The following is a 22,666-nucleotide window of genomic DNA, read 5'->3' as shown; positions in this document are numbered from 1 at the left end:
CTCCAGAGCTGCACTCACTATTCTGCAGGTGCAGTCACTGTGTACATACATTACTTATCCTGTATTATACTCCAGAGCTGCACTCACTATTCTGCTGGTGCAGTCACTGTGTACATACATTACTTATCCTGTACTGATCCTGAGTTACATCCTGTATTATACTCCAGAGCTGTACTCTCTATTCTGCTGGTGCAGTCACTGTGTACATACATTACTTATCCTGTACTGATCCTGAGTTACATCCTGTGTTATACTCCAGAGCTGCACTCACTATTCTGCTGGTCGTGTCACTGTGTACATACATTACTTATCCTGTACTGATCCTGAGTTACATCCTGTATTATACTCCAGAGCTGCACTCACTATTCTGCTGGTGCAGTCACTGTGTACATACATTACTTATCCTGTACCGATCCTGAGTTACATCCTGTATTACACTCCAGAGCTGCACTCACTATTCTGCTGGTGCAGTCACTGTGTACATACATTTCTTATCCTGTACCGATCCTGAGTTACATCCTGTATTATACTCCAGAGCTGCACTCACTATTCTGCAGGTGCAGTCACTGTGTACATACATTACTTATCCTGTATTATACTCCAGAGCTGCACTCACTATTCTGCTGGTGCAGTCACTGTGTACATACATTACTTATCCTGTACTGATCCTGAGTTACATCCTGTATTATGCTCCAGAGCTGCACTCACTATTCTGCTGGTGCAGTCACTATGTACATACATTACTTATCCTGTACTGATCCTGAGTTACATCCTGGATTATACTCCAGAGCTGTACTCTCTATTCTGCTGGTGCAGTCACTGTGTACATACATTACTTATCCTGTACTGATCCTGAGTTACATCCTGTATTATACTCCAGAGCTGCACTCACTATTCTGCTGGTGCAGTCACTGTGTACATACATTACTTATCCTGTACTGATCCTGAGTTACATCCTGTATTACACTCCAGAGCTGCACTCACTATTCTGCTGGTGCAGTCACTGTGTACATACATTACTTATCCTGTATTATACTCCAGAGCTGCACTCACTATTCTGCTGGTGCAGTCACTGTGTACATACATTACTTATCCTGTACTGATTCTGAGATACATCCTGTATTATACTCCAGAGCTGCACTCACTATTCTGCTGGTGCAGTCACTGTGTACATACATTACTTATCCTGCACTGATTCTGAGTTACATCCTGTATTATACTCCAGAGCTGCACTCACTATTCTGCTGGTGCAGTCACTGTGTACATACATTACTTATCCTGTACTGAGTCTGAGTTACATCCTGTATTATACTTCAGAGCTGCACTCACTATTCTGCTGGTGCAGTCACTGTGTACATACATTACTTATCCTGTACTGAGTCTGAGTTACATCCTGTATTATACTTCAGAGCTGCACTCACTATTCTGCTGGTGCAGTCACTGTGTACATACATTACTTATCCTGTACTGATCCTGAGTTACATCCTGTATTATACTCCAGAGCTGCACTCACTATTCTGCTGGTGCAGTCACTGTGTACATACATTACTTATCCTGTACTGATCCTGAGTTACATCCTGTATTATACTCCAGAGCTGCACTCACTATTCTCCTGGTGCAGTCACTGTGTACATACATTACTTATCCTGTACTGATCCTGAGTAACATCCTGTATTATACTCCAGAGCTGCACTCACTATTCTGCTGGTGCAGTCACTGTGTACATACATTACTTATCCTGTACTGATCCTGAGTTACATCCTGTATTACACTCCAGAGCTGCACTCACTATTCTGCTGGTGCAGTCACTGTGTACATACATTACTTATCCTGTACTGATCCTGAGTTACATCCTGTATTATACTCCAGAGCTGTACTCACTATTCTGCTGGTGCAGTCACTGTGTACATACATTACTTATCCTGTACTGATCCTGAGTTACATCCTGTATTATACTCCAGAGCTGCACTCACTATTCTGCTGGTGCAGTCACTGTGTACATACATTACTTATCCTGTACTGATCCCGAGTTATATCCTGTATTATACTCCAGAGCTGCACTCACTATTCTGCTGGTGCAGTCACTGTGTACATACATTACTTATCCTGTACTGATCCTGAGTTACATCCTGTATTATACTCCAGAGCTGTACTCTCTATTCTGCTGGTGCAGTCACTGTGTACATACATTACTTATCCTGTACTGATCCTGAGTTACATCCTGTATTATACTCCAGAGCTGAACTTACTATTCTGCTGGTGCAGTCACTGTGTACATACATTACTTATCCTGTACTGATCCTGAGTTACATCCTGTATTATACTCCAGAGCTGCACTCACTATTCTGCTGGTGCAGTCACTGTGTACATACATTACTTATCCTGTACTGATCCTGAGTTACATCCTGTATTATACTCCAGAGCTGCACTCACTATTCTGCTGGAGCAGTCACTGTGTACATACATTACTTATCCTGTACTGATCCTGAGTTACATCCTGTATTATACTCCAGAGCTGCACTCACTATTCTGCTGGTGCAGTCACTGTGTACATACATTACTTATCCTGTACTGATCCTGAGTTACATCCTGTATTACACTCCAGAGCTGCACTCACTATTCTGCTGGTGCAGTCACTGTGTACATACATTACATATCCTGTACTGATCCTGAGTTACATCCTGCATTATACTCCAGAGCTGCACTCACTATTCTGCTGGTGCAGTCACTGTGTACATACATTACATATCCTGTACTGATCCTGAGTTATATCCTGTATTATACTCCAGAGCTGCACTCACTATTCTGCTGGTGCAGTCACTGTGTACATACATTACTTATCCTGTACTGATCCTGAGTTAAATCCTGTATTATACTCCAGAGCTGCACTCACTATTCTGCTGGTGCAGTCACTGTGTACATACATTACTTATCCTGTACTGATCCTGAGTTACATCCTGTATTATACTCCAGAGCTGCACTCACTATTCTGCTGGTGGAGTCACAGTGTACATACATTACTTATCCTGTACTGATCCTGAGTTACATCCTGCATTATACTCCAGAGCTGCACTCACTATTCTGCTGGTGGAGTCACTGTGTACATACATTACTTATCCTGTACTGATCCTGAGTTACATCCTGCATTATACTCCAGAGCTGCACTCACTATTCTGCTGGTGCAGTCACTGTGTACATACATTACTTATCCTGTACTGATCCTGAGTTACATCCTGTATTATACTCCAGAGCTGCACTCACTATTCTGCTGGTGCAGTCACTGTGTACATACATTACTTATCCGGTACTGACCCTGAGTTACATCCTGTATTATACTCCAGAGCTGCACTCACTATTCTGCTGGGGCAGTCACTGCGTACATACATTACTTATCCTGTACTGATCCTGAGTTACATCCTGTATTATACTCCAGAGCTGCACTCACTATTCTGCTGGTGCAGTCACTGTGTACATACATTACTTATCCTGTACTGATCCTGAGTTACATCCTGTATGATACCCCAGAGCTGCACTCACTATTCTGCTGGTGCAGTCACTGTGTACATACATTACGTATCCTGTACTGATCCTGAGTTACATCCTGTATTATACTCCAGAGCTGCACTCACTATTCTGCTGGTGCAGTCACTGTGTACATACATTACTTATCCTGTACTGATCCTGAGTTACATCCTGTATTATACTCCAGAGCTGCACTCACTATTCTGCTGGTGCAGTCACTGTGTACATACATTACTTATCCTGTACTGATCCTGAGTTACATCCTGTATTATACTCCAGAGCTGCACTCACTATTCTGCTGGTGCAGTCACTGTGTACATACATTACTTATCCTGTACTGATCCTGAGTTACATCCTGTATTATACTCCAGAGCTGCACTCACTATTCTGCTGGTGAAGTCACTGTGTACATACATTACTTATCCTGTACTGATCCTGAGTTACATCCTGTATTATACTCCAGAGCTGCACTCACTATTCTGCTGGTGCAGTCACTGTGTACATACATTACTTATCCTGTGCTGATCCTCAGTTACATCCTGTATTATACTCCAGAGCTGCACTCACTATTCTGCTGGTGGAGTCACAGTGTACATACATTACTTCTCCTGTACTTATCCTCAGTTACATCCTGTATTATACTCCAGAGCTGCACTCACTATTCTGCTGGTGCAGTCACTGTGTACATACATTACTTATCCTGTACTGATCCTGAGTTACATCCTGTATTATACTCCAGAGCTGTACTCACTATTCTGCTGGTGCAGTCACTGTGTACATACATTACTTATCCTGTACTGATCCTGAGTTACATCCTGTATTATACTCCAGAGCTGCACTCACTATTCTGCTGGTGCAGTCACAGTGTACATACATTACTTATCCTGTACTGATCCTGAGTTACATCCTGCATTATACTCCAGAGCTGCACTCACTATTCTACTGGTCGTGTCACTGTGTACATACATTACTTATCCTGAACTGATCCTGAGTTACATCCTGTATTATACTCCAGAGCTGCACTCACTATTCTGCTGGTGCAGTCACTGTGTACATACATTACTTATCCTGTACTGATCCTGAGTTACACCCTGTATTATACTCCAGAGCTGCACTCACTATTCTGCTGGTGCAGTCACTGTGTACATACATTACTTATCCGGTACTGACCCTGAGTTACATCCTGTATTATACTCCAGAGCTGCACTCACTATTCTGCTGGGGCAGTCACTGCGTACATACATTACTTATCCTGTACTGATTCTGAGTTACATCCTGTATTATACTCCAGAGCTGCCCTCACTATTCTGCTGGTGCAGTCACTGTGTACATACATTACTTATCCTGTACTGATCCCGAGTTACATCCTGTATGATACCCCAGAGCTGCACTCACTATTCTGCTGGTGCAGTCACTGTGTACATACATTACTTATCCTGTACTGATCCTGAGTTACATCCTGTATTATACTCCAGAGCTGCACTCACTATTCTGCTGGTGCAGTCACTGTGTACATACATTACTTATCCTGTACTGATCCTGACTTACATCCTGTATTATACTCCAGAGCTGCACTCACTATTCTGCTGGTGCAGTCACTGTGTACATACATTACTTATCCTGTACTGATCCTGAGTTACATCCTGTATTATACTCCAGAGCTGCACTCACTATTCTGCTGGTGCAGTCACTGTGTACATACATTATTTATCCTGTACTGATCCTGAGTTACATCCTGTATTATACTCCAGAGCTGCACTCACTATTCTGCTGGTGCAGTCACTGTGTACATACATTACTTATCCTGTGCTGATCCTCAGTTACATCCTGTATTATACTCCAGAGCTGCACTCACTATTCTGCTGGTGGAGTCACAGTGTACATACATTACTTCTCCTGTACTTATCCTCAGTTACATCCTGTATTATACTCCAGAGCTGCACTCACTATTCTGCTGGTGCAGTCACTGTGTACATACATTACTTATCCTGTACTGATCCTGAGTTACATCCTGTATTATACTCCAGAGCTGTACTCTCTATTCTGCTGGTGCAGTCACTGTGTACATACATTACTTATCCTGTACTGATCCTGAGTTACATCCTGTGTTATACTCCAGAGCTGCACTCACTATTCTGCTGGTGCAGTCACTGTGTACATACATTACTTATCCTGTACTGATCCTGAGTTACATCCTGTATTATACTCCAGAGCTGCACTCACTATTTTGCTGGTCGTGTCACTGTGTACATACATTACTTATCCTGTACTGATCCTGAGTTACATCCTGTATTATACTCCAGAGCTGCACTCACTATTCTGCTGGTGCAGTCACTGTGTACATACATTACTTATCCTGTACTGATCCTGAGTTACATCCTGTATTACACTCCAGAGCTGCACTCACTATTCTGCTGGTGCAGTCACTGTGTACATACATTTCTTATCCTGTACCGATCCTGAGTTACATCCTGTATTATACTCCAGAGCTGCACTCACTATTCTGCAGGTGCAGTCACTGTGTACATACATTACTTATCCTGTATTATACTCCAGAGCTGCACTCACTATTCTGCTGGTGCAGTCACTGTGTACATACATTACTTATCCTGTACTGATCCTGAGTTACATCCTGTATTATGCTCCAGAGCTGCACTCACTATTCTGCTGGTGCAGTCACTATGTACATACATTACTTATCCTGTACTGATCCTGAGTTACATCCTGGATTATACTCCAGAGCTGTACTCTCTATTCTGCTGGTGCAGTCACTGTGTACATACATTACTTATCCTGTACTGATCCTGAGTTACATCCTGGATTATACTCCAGAGCTGTACTCTCTATTCTGCTGGTGCAGTCACTGTGTACATACATTACTTATCCTGTACTGATCCTGAGTTACATCCTGTATTACACTCCAGAGCTGCACTCACTATTCTGCTGGTGCAGTCACTGTGTACATACATTACTTATCCTGTATTATACTCCAGAGCTGCACTCACTATTCTGCTGGTGCAGTCACTGTGTACATACATTACTTATCCTGTACTGATCCTGAGATACATCCTGTATTATACTCCAGAGCTGCACTCACTATTCTGCTGGTGCAGTCACTGTGTACATACATTACTTATCCTGCACTGATTCTGAGTTACATCCTGTATTATACTCCAGAGCTGCACTCACTATTCTGCTGGTGCAGTCACTGTGTACATACATTACTTATCCTGTACTGAGTCTGAGTTACATCCTGTATTATACTTCAGAGCTGCACTCACTATTCTGCTGGTGCAGTCACTGTGTACATACATTACTTATCCTGTACTGAGTCTGAGTTACATCCTGTATTATACTTCAGAGCTGCACTCACTATTCTGCTGGTGCAGTCACTGTGTACATACATTACTTATCCTGTACTGATCCTGAGTTACATCCTGTATTATACTCCAGAGCTGCACTCACTATTCTGCTGGTGCAGTCACTGTGTACATACATTACTTATCCTGTACTGATCCTGAGTTACATCCTGTATTATACTCCAGAGCTGCACTCACTATTCTCCTGGTGCAGTCACTGTGTACATACATTACTTATCCTGTACTGATCCTGAGTCACATCCTGTATTATACTCCAGAGCTGCACTCACTATTCTGCTGGTGCAGTCACTGTGTACATACATTACTTATCCTGTACTGATCCTGAGTTACATCCTGTATTACACTCCAGAGCTGCACTCACTATTCTGCTGGTGCAGTCACTGTGTACATACATTACTTATCCTGTACTGATCCTGAGTTACATCCTGTATTATACTCCAGAGCTGTACTCACTATTCTGCTGGTGCAGTCACTGTGTACATACATTACTTATCCTGTACTGATCCTGAGTTACATCCTGTATTATACTCCAGAGCTGCACTCACTATTCTGCTGGTGCAGTCACTGTGTACATACATTACTTATCCTGTACTGATCCCGAGTTATATCCTGTATTATACTCCAGAGCTGCACTCACTATTCTGCTGGTGCAGTCACTGTGTACATACATTACTTATCCTGTACTGATCCTGAGTTACATCCTGTATTATACTCCAGAGCTGTACTCTCTATTCTGCTGGTGCAGTCACTGTGTACATACATTACTTATCCTGTACTGATCCTGAGTTACATCCTGTATTATACTCCAGAGCTGAACTCACTATTCTGCTGGTGCAGTCACTGTGTACATACATTACTTATCCTGTACTGATCCTGAGTTACATCCTGTATTATACTCCAGAGCTGCACTCACTATTCTGCTGGTGCAGTCACTGTGTACATACATTACTTATCCTGTACTGATCCTGAGTTACATCCTGTATTATACTCCAGAGCTGCACTCACTATTCTGCTGGAGCAGTCACTGTGTACATACATTACTTATCCTGTACTGATCCTGAGTTACATCCTGTATTATACTCCAGAGCTGCACTCACTATTCTGCTGGTGCAGTCACTGTGTACATACATTACTTATCCTGTACTGATCCTGAGTTACATCCTGTATTATACTCCAGAGCTGCACTCACTATTCTGCTGGTGCAGTCACTGTGTACATACATTACATATCCTGTACTGATCCTGAGTTACATCCTGCATTATACTCCAGAGCTGCACTCACTATTCTGCTGGTGCAGTCACTGTGTACATACATTACATATCCTGTACTGATCCTGAGTTATATCCTGTATTATACTCCAGAGCTGCACTCACTATTCTGCTGGTGCAGTCACTGTATACATACATTACTTATCCTGTACTGATCCTGAGTTACATCCTGTATTATACTCCAGAGCTGCACTCACTATTCTGCTGGTGCAGTCACTGTGTACATACATTACTTATCCTGTACTGATCCTGAGTTACATCCTGTATTATACTCCAGAGCTGCACTCACTATTCTGCTGGTGGAGTCACAGTGTACATACATTACTTATCCTGTACTGATCCTGAGTTACATCCTGCATTATACTCCAGAGCTGCACTCACTATTCTGCTGGTGGAGTCACTGTGTACATACATTACTTATCCTGTACTGATCCTGAGTTACATCCTGCATTATACTCCAGAGCTGCACTCACTATTCTGCTGGTGCAGTCACTGTGTACATACATTACTTATCCTGTACTGATCCTGAGTTACACCCTGTATTATACTCCAGAGCTGCACTCACTATTCTGCTGGTGCAGTCACTGTGTACATACATTACTTATCCGGTACTGACCCTGAGTTACATCCTGTATTATACTCCAGAGCTGCACTCACTATTCTGCTGGGGCAGTCACTGTGTACATACATTACTTATCCTGTACCGATCCTGAGTTACATCCTGTATTACACTCCAGAGCTGCACTCACTATTCTGCTGGTGCAGTCACTGTGTACATACATTTCTTATCCTGTACCGATCCTGAGTTACATCCTGTATTATACTCCAGAGCTGCACTCACTATTCTGCAGGTGCAGTCACTGTGTACATACATTACTTATCCTGTATTATACTCCAGAGCTGCACTCACTATTCTGCTGGTGCAGTCACTGTGTACATACATTACTTATCCTGTACTGATCCTGAGTTACATCCTGTATTATACTCCAGAGCTGTACTCTCTATTCTGCTGGTGCAGTCACTGTGTACATACATTACTTATCCTGTACTGATCCTGAGTTACATCCTGTGTTATACTCCAGAGCTGCACTCACTATTCTGCTGGTGCAGTCACTGTGTACATACATTACTTATCCTGTACTGATCCTGAGTTACATCCTGTATTATACTCCAGAGCTGCACTCACTATTTTGCTGGTCGTGTCACTGTGTACATACATTACTTATCCTGTACTGATCCTGAGTTACATCCTGTATTATACTCCAGAGCTGCACTCACTATTCTGCTGGTGCAGTCACTGTGTACATACATTACTTATCCTGTACCGATCCTGAGTTACATCCTGTATTACACTCCAGAGCTGCACTCACTATTCTGCTGGTGCAGTCACTGTGTACATACATTTCTTATCCTGTACCGATCCTGAGTTACATCCTGTATTATACTCCAGAGCTGCACTCACTATTCTGCAGGTGCAGTCACTGTGTACATACATTACTTATCCTGTATTATACTCCAGAGCTGCACTCACTATTCTGCTGGTGCAGTCACTGTGTACATACATTACTTATCCTGTACTGATCCTGAGTTACATCCTGTATTATGCTCCAGAGCTGCACTCACTATTCTGCTGGTGCAGTCACTATGTACATACATTACTTATCCTGTACTGATCCTGAGTTACATCCTGGATTATACTCCAGAGCTGTACTCTCTATTCTGCTGGTGCAGTCACTGTGTACATACATTACTTATCCTGTACTGATCCTGAGTTACATCCTGTATTATACTCCAGAGCTGCACTCACTATTCTGCTGGTGCAGTCACTGTGTACATACATTACTTATCCTGTACTGATCCTGAGTTACATCCTGTATTACACTCCAGAGCTGCACTCACTATTCTGCTGGTGCAGTCACTGTGTACATACATTACTTATCCTGTATTATACTCCAGAGCTGCACTCACTATTCTGCTGGTGCAGTCACTGTGTACATACATTACTTATCCTGTACTGATCCTGAGATACATCCTGTATTATACTCCAGAGCTGCACTCACTATTCTGCTGGTGCAGTCACTGTGTACATACATTACTTATCCTGCACTGATTCTGAGTTACATCCTGTATTATACTCCAGAGCTGCACTCACTATTCTGCTGGTGCAGTCACTGTGTACATACATTACTTATCCTGTACTGAGTCTGAGTTACATCCTGTATTATACTTCAGAGCTGCACTCACTATTCTGCTGGTGCAGTCACTGTGTACATACATTACTTATCCTGTACTGAGTCTGAGTTACATCCTGTATTATACTTCAGAGCTGCACTCACTATTCTGCTGGTGCAGTCACTGTGTACATACATTACTTATCCTGTACTGATCCTGAGTTACATCCTGTATTATACTCCAGAGCTGCACTCACTATTCTGCTGGTGCAGTCACTGTGTACATACATTACTTATCCTGTACTGATCCTGAGTTACATCCTGTATTATACTCCAGAGCTGCACTCACTATTCTCCTGGTGCAGTCACTGTGTACATACATTACTTATCCTGTACTGATCCTGAGTAACATCCTGTATTATACTCCAGAGCTGCACTCACTATTCTGCTGGTGCAGTCACTGTGTACATACATTACTTATCCTGTACTGATCCTGAGTTACATCCTGTATTACACTCCAGAGCTGCACTCACTATTCTGCTGGTGCAGTCACTGTGTACATACATTACTTATCCTGTACTGATCCTGAGTTACATCCTGTATTATACTCCAGAGCTGTACTCACTATTCTGCTGGTGCAGTCACTGTGTACATACATTACTTATCCTGTACTGATCCTGAGTTACATCCTGTATTATACTCCAGAGCTGCACTCACTATTCTGCTGGTGCAGTCACTGTGTACATACATTACTTATCCTGTACTGATCCCGAGTTATATCCTGTATTATACTCCAGAGCTGCACTCACTATTCTGCTGGTGCAGTCACTGTGTACATACATTACTTATCCTGTACTGATCCTGAGTTACATCCTGTATTATACTCCAGAGCTGTACTCTCTATTCTGCTGGTGCAGTCACTGTGTACATACATTACTTATCCTGTACTGATCCTGAGTTACATCCTGTATTATACTCCAGAGCTGAACTTACTATTCTGCTGGTGCAGTCACTGTGTACATACATTACTTATCCTGTACTGATCCTGAGTTACATCCTGTATTATACTCCAGAGCTGCACTCACTATTCTGCTGGTGCAGTCACTGTGTACATACATTACTTATCCTGTACTGATCCTGAGTTACATCCTGTATTATACTCCAGAGCTGCACTCACTATTCTGCTGGAGCAGTCACTGTGTACATACATTACTTATCCTGTACTGATCCTGAGTTACATCCTGTATTATACTCCAGAGCTGCACTCACTATTCTGCTGGTGCAGTCACTGTGTACATACATTACTTATCCTGTACTGATCCTGAGTTACATCCTGTATTACACTCCAGAGCTGCACTCACTATTCTGCTGGTGCAGTCACTGTGTACATACATTACATATCCTGTACTGATCCTGAGTTACATCCTGCATTATACTCCAGAGCTGCACTCACTATTCTGCTGGTGCAGTCACTGTGTACATACATTACATATCCTGTACTGATCCTGAGTTATATCCTGTATTATACTCCAGAGCTGCACTCACTATTCTGCTGGTGCAGTCACTGTGTACATACATTACTTATCCTGTACTGATCCTGAGTTACATCCTGTATTATACTCCAGAGCTGCACTCACTATTCTGCTGGTGCAGTCACTGTGTACATACATTACTTATCCTGTACTGATCCTGAGTTACATCCTGTATTATACTCCAGAGCTGCACTCACTATTCTGCTGGTGGAGTCACAGTGTACATACATTACTTATCCTGTACTGATCCTGAGTTACATCCTGCATTATACTCCAGAGCTGCACTCACTATTCTGCTGGTGGAGTCACTGTGTACATACATTACTTATCCTGTACTGATCCTGAGTTACATCCTGCATTATACTCCAGAGCTGCACTCACTATTCTGCTGGTGCAGTCACTTTGTACATACATTACTTATCCTGTACTGATCCTGAGTTACATCCTGCATTATACTCCAGAGCTGCACTCACTATTCTGCTGGTGCAGTCACTGTGTACATACATTACTTATCCTGTACTGATCCTGAGTTACACCCTGTATTATACTCCAGAGCTGCACTCACTATTCTGCTGGTGCAGTCACTGTGTACATACATTACTTATCCGGTACTGACCCTGAGTTACATCCTGTATTATACTCCAGAGCTGCACTCACTATTCTGCTGGGGCAGTCACTGCGTACATACATTACTTATCCTGTACTGATCCTGAGTTACATCCTGTATTATACTCCAGAGCTGCACTCACTATTCTGCTGGTGCAGTCACTGTGTACATACATTACTTATCCTGTACTGATCCTGAGTTACATCCTGTATGATACCCCAGAGCTGCACTCACTATTCTGCTGGTGCAGTCACTGTGTACATACATTACTTATCCTGTACTGATCCTGAGTTACATCCTGTATTATACTCCAGAGCTGCACTCACTATTCTGCTGGTGCAGTCACTGTGTACATACATTACTTATCCTGTACTGATCCTGAGTTACATCCTGTATTATACTCCAGAGCTGCACTCACTATTCTGCTGGTGCAGTCACTGTGTACATACATTACTTATCCTGTACTGATCCTGAGTTACATCCTGTATTATACTCCAGAGCTGCACTCACTATTCTGCTGGTGCAGTCACTGTGTACATACATTACTTATCCTGTGCTGATCCTCAGTTACATCCTGTATTATACTCCAGAGCTGCACTCACTATTCTGCTGGTGGAGTCACAGTGTACATACATTACTTCTCCTGTACTTATCCTCAGTTACATCCTGTATTATACTCCAGAGCTGCACTCACTATTCTGCTGGTGCAGTCACTGTGTACATACATTACTTATCCTGTACTGATCCTGAGTTACATCCTGTATTATACTCCAGAGCTGTACTCACTATTCTGCTGGTGCAGTCACTGTGTACATACATTACTTATCCTGTACTGATCCTGAGTTACATCCTGTATTATACTCCAGAGCTGCACTCACTATTCTGCTGGTGCAGTCACAGTGTACATACATTACTTATCCTGTACTGATCCTGAGTTACATCCTGCATTATACTCCAGAGCTGCACTCACTATTCTACTGGTCGTGTCACTGTGTACATACATTACTTATCCTGAACTGATCCTGAGTTACATCCTGTATTATACTCCAGAGCTGCACTCACTATTCTGCTGGTGCAGTCACTGTGTACATACATTACTTATCCTGTACTGATCCTGAGTTACACCCTGTATTATACTCCAGAGCTGCACTCACTATTCTGCTGGTGCAGTCACTGTGTACATACATTACTTATCCGGTACTGACCCTGAGTTACATCCTGTATTATACTCCAGAGCTGCACTCACTATTCTGCTGGGGCAGTCACTGCGTACATACATTACTTATCCTGTACTGATTCTGAGTTACATCCTGTATTATACTCCAGAGCTGCACTCACTATTCTGCTGGTGCAGTCACTGTGTACATACATTACTTATCCTGTACTGATCCTGAGTTACATCCTGTATGATACCCCAGAGCTGCACTCACTATTCTGCTGGTGCAGTCACTGTGTACATACATTACTTATCCTGTACTGATCCTGAGTTACATCCTGTATTATACTCCAGAGCTGCACTCACTATTCTGCTGGTGCAGTCACTGTGTACATACATTACTTATCCTGTACTGATCCTGAGTTACATCCTGTATTATACTCCAGAGCTGCACTCACTATTCTGCTGGTGCAGTCACTGTGTACATACATTACTTATCCTGTACTGATCCTGAGTTACATCCTGTATTATACTCCAGAGCTGCACTCACTATTCTGCTGGTGCAGTCACTGTGTACATACATTATTTATCCTGTACTGATCCTGAGTTACATCCTGTATTATACTCCAGAGCTGCACTCACTATTCTGCTGGTGCAGTCACTGTGTACATACATTACTTATCCTGTGCTGATCCTCAGTTACATCCTGTATTATACTCCAGAGCTGCACTCACTATTCTGCTGGTGGAGTCACAGTGTACATACATTACTTCTCCTGTACTTATCCTCAGTTACATCCTGTATTATACTCCAGAGCTGCACTCACTATTCTGCTGGTGCAGTCACTGTGTACATACATTACTTATCCTGTACTGATCCTGAGTTACATCCTGTATTATACTCCAGAGCTGTACTCACTATTCTGCTGGTGCAGTCACTGTGTACATACATTACTTATCCTGTACTGATCCTGAGTTACATCCTGTATTATACTCCAGAGCTGCACTCACTATTCTGCTGGTGCAGTCACAGTGTACATACATTACTTATCCTGTACTGATCCTGAGTTACATCCTGCATTATACTCCAGAGCTGCACTCACTATTCTACTGGTCGTGTCACTGTGTACATACATTACTTATCCTGAACTGATCCTGAGTTACATCCTGTATTATACTCCAGAGCTGCACTCACTATTCTGCTGGTGCAGTCACTGTGTACATATATTACTTATCCTGTATTGATCCTGAGTTACATCCTGTATTATACTCCAGAGCTGCACTCACTATTCTGCTGGTGCAGTCACAGTGTACATACATTACTTATCCTGTACTGATCCTGAGTTACATCCTGCATTATACTCCAGAGCTGCACTCACTATTCTGCTGGTGCAGTCACTGTGTACATACATTACTTATCCTGTGCTGATCCTCAGTTACATCCTGTATTATACTCCAGAGCTGCACTCACTATTCTGCTGGTGGAGTCACAGTGTACATACATTACTTCTCCTGTACTTATCCTCAGTTACATCCTGTATTATACTCCAGAGCTGCACTCACTATTCTGCTGGTGCAGTCACTGTGTACATACATTACTTATCCTGTACTGATCCTGAGTTACATCCTGTATTATACTCCAGAGCTGCACTCACTATTCTGCTGGTGCAGTCACTGTGTACATACATTACTTATCCTGAACTGATCCTGAGTTACATCCTGTATTATACTCCAGAGCTGCACTCACTATTCTGCTGGTGCAGTCACTGTGTACATACATTACTTATCCTGTAATGATCCTGAGTTACATCCTGTATTATACTCCAGAGCTGCACTCACTATTCTGCTTGTGCAGTCACTGTGTACATACATTACTTCTCCTGTACTTATCCTCAGTTACATCCTGTATTATACTCCAGAGCTGCACTCACTATTCTGCTGGTGCAGTCACTGTGTACATACATTACTTATCCTGTACTGATCCTGAGTTACATCCTGCATTATACTCCAGAGCTGCACTCACTATTCTGCTGGGGCAGTCACTGTGTACATACATTACTTATCCTGTACTGATCCTGAGTTACATCCTGCATTATATTCCAGAGCTGCACTCACTATTCTGCTGGTGCAGTCACTGTGTACATACATTACTTATCCTGTACTGATCCTGAGTTACATCCTGTATTATACTCCAGAGCAGCACTCACTATTCTGCTGGTGCAGTCACTGTGTACATACATTACTTATCCTGTACTGATCCTGAGTTACATCATGTGTTATACTCCAGAGCTGCACTCACTATTCTGCTGGTGCAGTCACTGTGTGCATACATTACTTATCCTGTACTGATCCTGGGTTACATCCTGTATTATACCCCAGAGCTGCACTCACTATTCTGCTGGTGCAGTCACTGTGTACATACATTACTTATCCTGTACTGATCCTGAGTTACATCCTGTATTATACTCCAGAGCTGCACTCACTATTCTGCTGGTGCAGTCACTGTGTACATACATTACTTATCCTGTACTGATCCTGAGTTACATCCTGTATTATACTCCAGAGCTGTACTTACTATTCTGCTGGGGCAGTCACTGTGTACATACATTACTTATCCTGTACTGATCCTGAGTTACATCCTGTATTATACTCCAGAGCTGCACTCACTATTCTGCTGGTGCAGTCACAGTGTACATACATTACTTATCCTGTACTGATCCTGAGTTACATCCTGCATTATACTCCAGAGCTGCACTCACTATTCTACTGGTCGTGTCACTGTGTACATACATTACTTATCCTGAACTGATCCTGAGTTACATCCTGTATTATACTCCAGAGCTGCACTCACTATTCTGCTGGTGCAGTCACTGTGTACATACATTACTTATCCTGTACTGATCCTGAGTTACATCCTGTATTATACTCCAGAGCTGCACTCACTATTCTGCTGGTGCAGTCACAGTGTACATACATTACTTATCCTGTACTGATCCTGAGTTACATCCTGCATTATACTCCAGAGCTACACTCACTATTCTGCTGGTGCAGTCACTGTGTACATACATTACTTATCCTGTGCTGATCCTCAGTTACATCCTGTATTATACTCCAGAGCTGCACTCACTATTCTGCTGGTGGAGTCACAGTGTACATACATTACTTCTCCTGTACTTATCCTCAGTTACATCCTGTATTATACTCCAGAGCTGCACTCACTATTCTGCTGGTGCAGTCACTGTGTACATACATTACTTATCCTGTACTGATCCTGAGTTACATCCTGTATTATACTCCAGAGCTGCACTCACTATTCTGCTTGTGCAGTCACTGTGTACATACATTACTTCTCCTGTACTTATCCTCAGTTACATCCTGTATTATACTCCAGAGCTGCACTCACTATTCTGCTGGTGCAGTCACTGTGTACATACATTACTTATCCTGTACTGATCCTGAGTTACATCCTGCATTATACTCCAGAGCTGCACTCACTATTCTGCTGGGGCAGTCACTGTGTACATACATTACTTATCCTGTACTGATCCTGAGTTACATCCTGCATTATATTCCAGAGCTGCACTCACTATTCTGCTGGTGCAGTCACTGTGTACATACATTACTTATCCTGAACTGATCCTGAGTTACATCCTGTATTATACTCCAGAGCTGCACTCACTATTCTGCTGGTGCAGTCACTGTGTACATACATTACTTATCCTGTAATGATCCTGAGTTACATCCTGTATTATACTCCAGAGCTGCACTCACTATTCTGCTTGTGCAGTCACTGTGTACATACATTACTTCTCCTGTACTTATCCTCAGTTACATCCTGTATTATACTCCAGAGCTGCACTCACTATTCTGCTGGTGCAGTCACTGTGTACATACATTACTTATCCTGTACTGATCCTGAGTTACATCCTGCATTATACTCCAGAGCTGCACTCACTATTCTGCTGGGGCAGTCACTGTGTACATACATTACTTATCCTGTACTGATCCTGAGTTACATCCTGCATTATATTCCAGAGCTGCACTCACTATTCTGCTGGTGCAGTCACTGTGTACATACATTACTTATCCTGTACTGATCCTGAGTTACATCCTGTATTATACTCCAGAGCAGCACTCACTATTCTGCTGGTGCAGTCACTGTGTACATACATTACTTATCCTGTACTGATCCTGAGTTACATCATGTGTTATACTCCAGAGCTGCACTCACTATTCTGCTGGTGCAGTCACTGTGTGCATACATTACTTATCCTGTACTGATCCTGGGTTACATCCTGTATTATACCCCAGAGCTGCACTCACTATTCTGCTGGTGCAGTCACTGTGTACATACATTACTTATCCTGTACTGATCCTGAGTTACATCCTGTATTATACTCCAGAGCTGCACTCACTATTCTGCTGGTGCAGTCACTGTGTACATACATTACTTATCCTGTACTGATCCTGAGTTACATCCTGTATTATACTCCAGAGCTGTACTTACTATTCTGCTGGGGCAGTCACTGTGTACATACATTACTTATCCTGTACTGATCCTGAGTTACATCCTGTATTATACTCCAGAGCTGCACTCACTATTCTGCTGGTGCAGTCACAGTGTACATACATTACTTATCCTGTACTGATCCTGAGTTACATCCTGCATTATACTCCAGAGCTGCACTCACTATTCTACTGGTCGTGTCACTGTGTACATACATTACTTATCCTGAACTGATCCTGAGTTACATCCTGTATTATACTCCAGAGCTGCACTCACTATTCTGCTGGTGCAGTCACTGTGTACATACATTACTTATCCTGTAATGATCCTGAGTTACATCCTGTATTATACTCCAGAGCTGCACTCACTATTCTGCTGGTGCAGTCACAGTGTACATACATTACTTATCCTGTACTGATCCTGAGTTACATCCTGCATTATACTCCAGAGCTACACTCACTATTCTGCTGGTGCAGTCACTGTGTACATACATTACTTATCCTGTGCTGATCCTCAGTTACATCCTGTATTATACTCCAGAGCTGCACTCACTATTCTGCTGGTGGAGTCACAGTGTACATACATTACTTCTCCTGTACTTATCCTCAGTTACATCCTGTATTATACTCCAGAGCTGCACTCACTATTCTGCTGGTGCAGTCACTGTGTACATACATTACTTATCCTGTACTGATCCTGAGTTACATCCTGTATTATACTCCAGAGCTGCACTCACTATTCTGCTGGTGCAGTCACTGTGTACATACATTACTTATCCTGAACTGATCCTGAGTTACATCCTGTATTATACTCCAGAGCTGCACTCACTATTCTGCTGGTGCAGTCACTGTGTACATACATTACTTATCCTGTAATGATCCTGAGTTACATCCTGTATTATACTCCAGAGCTGCACTCACTATTCTGCTGGTGCAGTCACTGTGTACATACATTACTTCTCCTGTACTTATCCTCAGTTACATCCTGTATTATACTCCAGAGCTGCACTCACTATTCTGCTGGTGCAGTCACTGTGTACATACATTACTTATCCTGTACTGATCCTGAGTTACATCCTGTATTATACTCCAGAGCTGCACTCACTATTCTGCTGGGGCAGTCACTGTGTACATACATTACTTATCCTGTACTGATCCTGAGTTACATCCTGCATTATATTCCAGAGCTGCACTCACTATTCTGCTGGTGCAGTCACTGTGTACATACATTACTTATCCTGTACTGATCCTGAGTTACATCCTGTATTATACTCCAGAGCTGCACTCACTATTCTGCTGGTGCAGTCACTGTGTACATACATTACTTATCCTGTACTGATCCTGAGTTACATCCTGTATTATACTCCAGAGCTGCACTCACTATTCTGCTGGTGCAGTCACTGTGTACATACATTACTTATCCTGTACTGATCCTGAGTTACATCCTGTATTATACTCCAGAGCTGCACTCACTATTCTGCTGGTGCAGTCACTGTGTACATACATTACTTATCCTGTACTGATCCTGAGTTACATCCTGCATTATATTCCAGAGCTGTACTCACTATTCTGCTGGTGCAGTCACTGTGTACATACATTACTTATCCTGTACTGATCCTGAGTTACATCCTGTATTATACTCCAGAGCAGCACTCACTATTCTGCTGGTGCAGTCACTGTGTACATACATTACTTATCCTGTACTGATCCTGAGTTACATCATGTGTTATACTCCAGAGCTGCACTCACTATTCTGCTGGTGCAGTCACTGTGTGCATACATTACTTATCCTGTACTGATCCTGGGTTACATCCTGTATTATACCCCAGAGCTGCACTCACTATTCTGCTGGTGCAGTCACTGTGTACATACATTACTTATCCTGTACTGATCCTGAGTTACATCCTGTATTATACTCCAGAGCTGCACTCACTATTCTGCTGGTGCAGTCACTGTGTACATACATTACTTATCCTGTACTGATCCTGAGTTACATCCTGTATTATACTCCAGAGCTGCACTCACTATTCTGCTGGTGCAGTCACTGTGTACATACATTACTTATCCTGTACTGATCCTGAGTTACATCATGTGTTATACTCCAGAGCTGCACTCACTATTCTGCTGGTGCAGTCACTGTGTGCATACATTACTTATCCTGTACTGATCCTGGGTTACATCCTGTATTATACCCCAGAGCTGCACTCACTATGCTGCTGGTGGAGTCACTGTGTACATACTTACATTACTTATCCTGTACTGATCCTGAGTTACATCCTGTGTTATACTCCAGAGCTGCACTCACTATTCTGCTGGTGCAGTCACTGTGTACATACATTACTTATCCTGTACTGATCCTGAGTTACATCCTGTATTATACTCCAGAGCTGCACTCACTATTCTGCTGGTGCAGTCACTGTGTACATACATTACTTATCCTGTACTGATCCTGAGTTACATCCTGTATTATACTCCAGAGCTGCACTCACTATTCTGCTGGTGCAGTCACTGTGTACATACATTACTTATCCTGTACTGATCCTGAGTTACATCCTGTATTATACTCCAGAGCTGCACTCACTATTCTGCTGGTGCAGTCACTGTGTACATACATTACTTATCCTGTACTGATCCTGAGTTACATCCTGTATTATACTCCAGAGCTGCACTCACTATTCTGCTGGTGCAGTCACTGTGTACATACATTACTTATCCTGTACTGATCCTGAGTTACATCCTGTATTATACTGCAGAGCTGCACTCACTATTCTGCTGGTGCAGTCACTGTGTACATACATTACTTATCCTGTACTGATCCTGAGTTACATCCTGTATTATACCCCAGAGCTGCACTCACTATTCTGCTGGTGCAGTCACTGTGTACATACATTACTTATCCTGTACTGATCCTGAGTTACATCCTGTATTATACTCCAGAGCTGCACTCACTATTCTGCTGGGGCAGTCACTGTGTACATACATTACTTATCCTGTACTGATTCTGAGTTACATCCTGCATTATACTCCAGAGCTGCACTCACTATTGCATTACTTATCCTGTACGGCTCCTCAGGTTTTAATAACTGTAAATCCTGCTGAATTGTTAACGCTGCCGTTACTTACGGCCTGTATTAGGGAATATTCACACATGGCACTTTTATGGCAGAATATTTGTATGACTGAAAGTCAGTTCTTCTTCCAGAGAAATCCGAGAGTTGTAGACAGTGCTGCATCTAATCTGCCATGTGTGAATGAACCTGTACTGTCCACATACAGACCTGGTGTGAGATGACCTGGGGGGGGGATATAACATGATAAAGGTGATGTCATCCATCATTTTTTCTTCCAGGGGTCGCACAAGGTTCCGATTTTACACGAGAAATGTCTTCTGCTGGGTTGAGTGCCTTTTTTACACAGGTAGGTGAACAGTAGGTGTTATATGGAGTGCGAGGTGCTCCACAATATGTTTAGCAGAACAGGTCCACCACTGAGGGGCGTTGGGGACACTCCGGAGTCTATTGTGCAGAAAGTTCAGTATCTGCCCCTCCGACTGAAGAATATTCCAGTAAACCCAGTATCTGCCCCCTCCACCTGAGGAATAGTCCAGTATCCCCAGTATCTGCCCCTCTGACTGAAGAATATTCCAGTAAACCCAGTATCTGCCCCCTCCACCTGAGGAATAGTCCAGTATCCCCAGTATCTGCCCCTCCGACTGAGGAATAGTCCAGTAAACCCAGTATCTGCCCCCTCCACCTGAGGAATAGTCCAGTATCCCCAGTATCTGCCCCTCCGACTGAGGAATAGTCCAGTATCCCCAGTATCTGCCCCTCCGACTGAGGAATAGTCCAGTAAACCCAGTATCTGCCCCCTCCACCTGAGGAATAGTCCAGTATCCCCAGTATCTGCCCCTCCGACTGAGGAATAGTCCAGTATCCCCAGTATCTGCCCCTCCGACTGAAGAATATTCCAGTAAACCCAGTATCTGCCCCCTCCACCTGAGGAATAGTCCAGTATCCCCAGTATCTGCCCCTCCGACTGAGGAATAGTCCAGTAAACCCAGTATCTGCCCCCTCCACCTGAGGAATAGTCCAGTATCCCCAGTATCTGCCCCTCTGACTGAAGAATATTCCAGTAAACCCAGTATCTGCCCCTCCACCTGAGGAATAGTCCAGTATCCCCAGTATCTGCCCCTCCGACTGAGGAATAGTACAGTAAACCCAGTATCTGCCCCTCCACCTGAGGAATAGTCCAGTATCCCCAGTATCTGCCCCTCCGACTGAGGAATAGTCCAGTATCCCCAGTATCTGCCCCTCCGACTGAAGAATATTCCAGTAAACCCAGTATCTGCCCCCTCCACCTGAGGAATAGTCCAGTATCCCCAGTATCTGCCCCTCCGACTGAGGAATAGTCCAGTAAACCCAGTATCTGCCCCCTCCACCTGAGGAATAGTCCAGTATCCCCAGTATCTGCCCCTCCGACTGAGGAATAGTCCAGTATCCCCAGTATCTGCCCCTCCGACTGAAGA

At 43.1% G+C, this 22,666-nt stretch overlaps 1 protein-coding gene across 1 annotated transcript in view; it reads left to right on the top strand.

The window, feature by feature from the left end:
- The window catches only part of LOC120982964 (integrin alpha-L-like), a 102,862-nt gene extending 81,225 nt beyond the window's left edge, over window positions 1-21,637 (top strand). Inside the window, exon 10 of the mRNA XM_040413063.1 lies at window positions 21,491-21,637. Coding sequence (XP_040268997.1) covers window positions 21,491-21,573 — 83 coding nt within the window. The 3' untranslated portion in view covers window positions 21,574-21,637. The remainder of the gene's footprint in view (window positions 1-21,490) is intronic.
- Window positions 21,638-22,666: the final 1,029 nt, after the last annotated feature.

This window comes from Bufo bufo, assembly GCF_905171765.1.
Source record: "Bufo bufo chromosome 7 unlocalized genomic scaffold, aBufBuf1.1 SUPER_7_unloc_1, whole genome shotgun sequence".
Lineage (NCBI taxonomy): Eukaryota > Metazoa > Chordata > Amphibia > Anura > Bufonidae > Bufo > Bufo bufo.
This window is presented reverse-complemented; position numbering and strand designations above follow the sequence as displayed.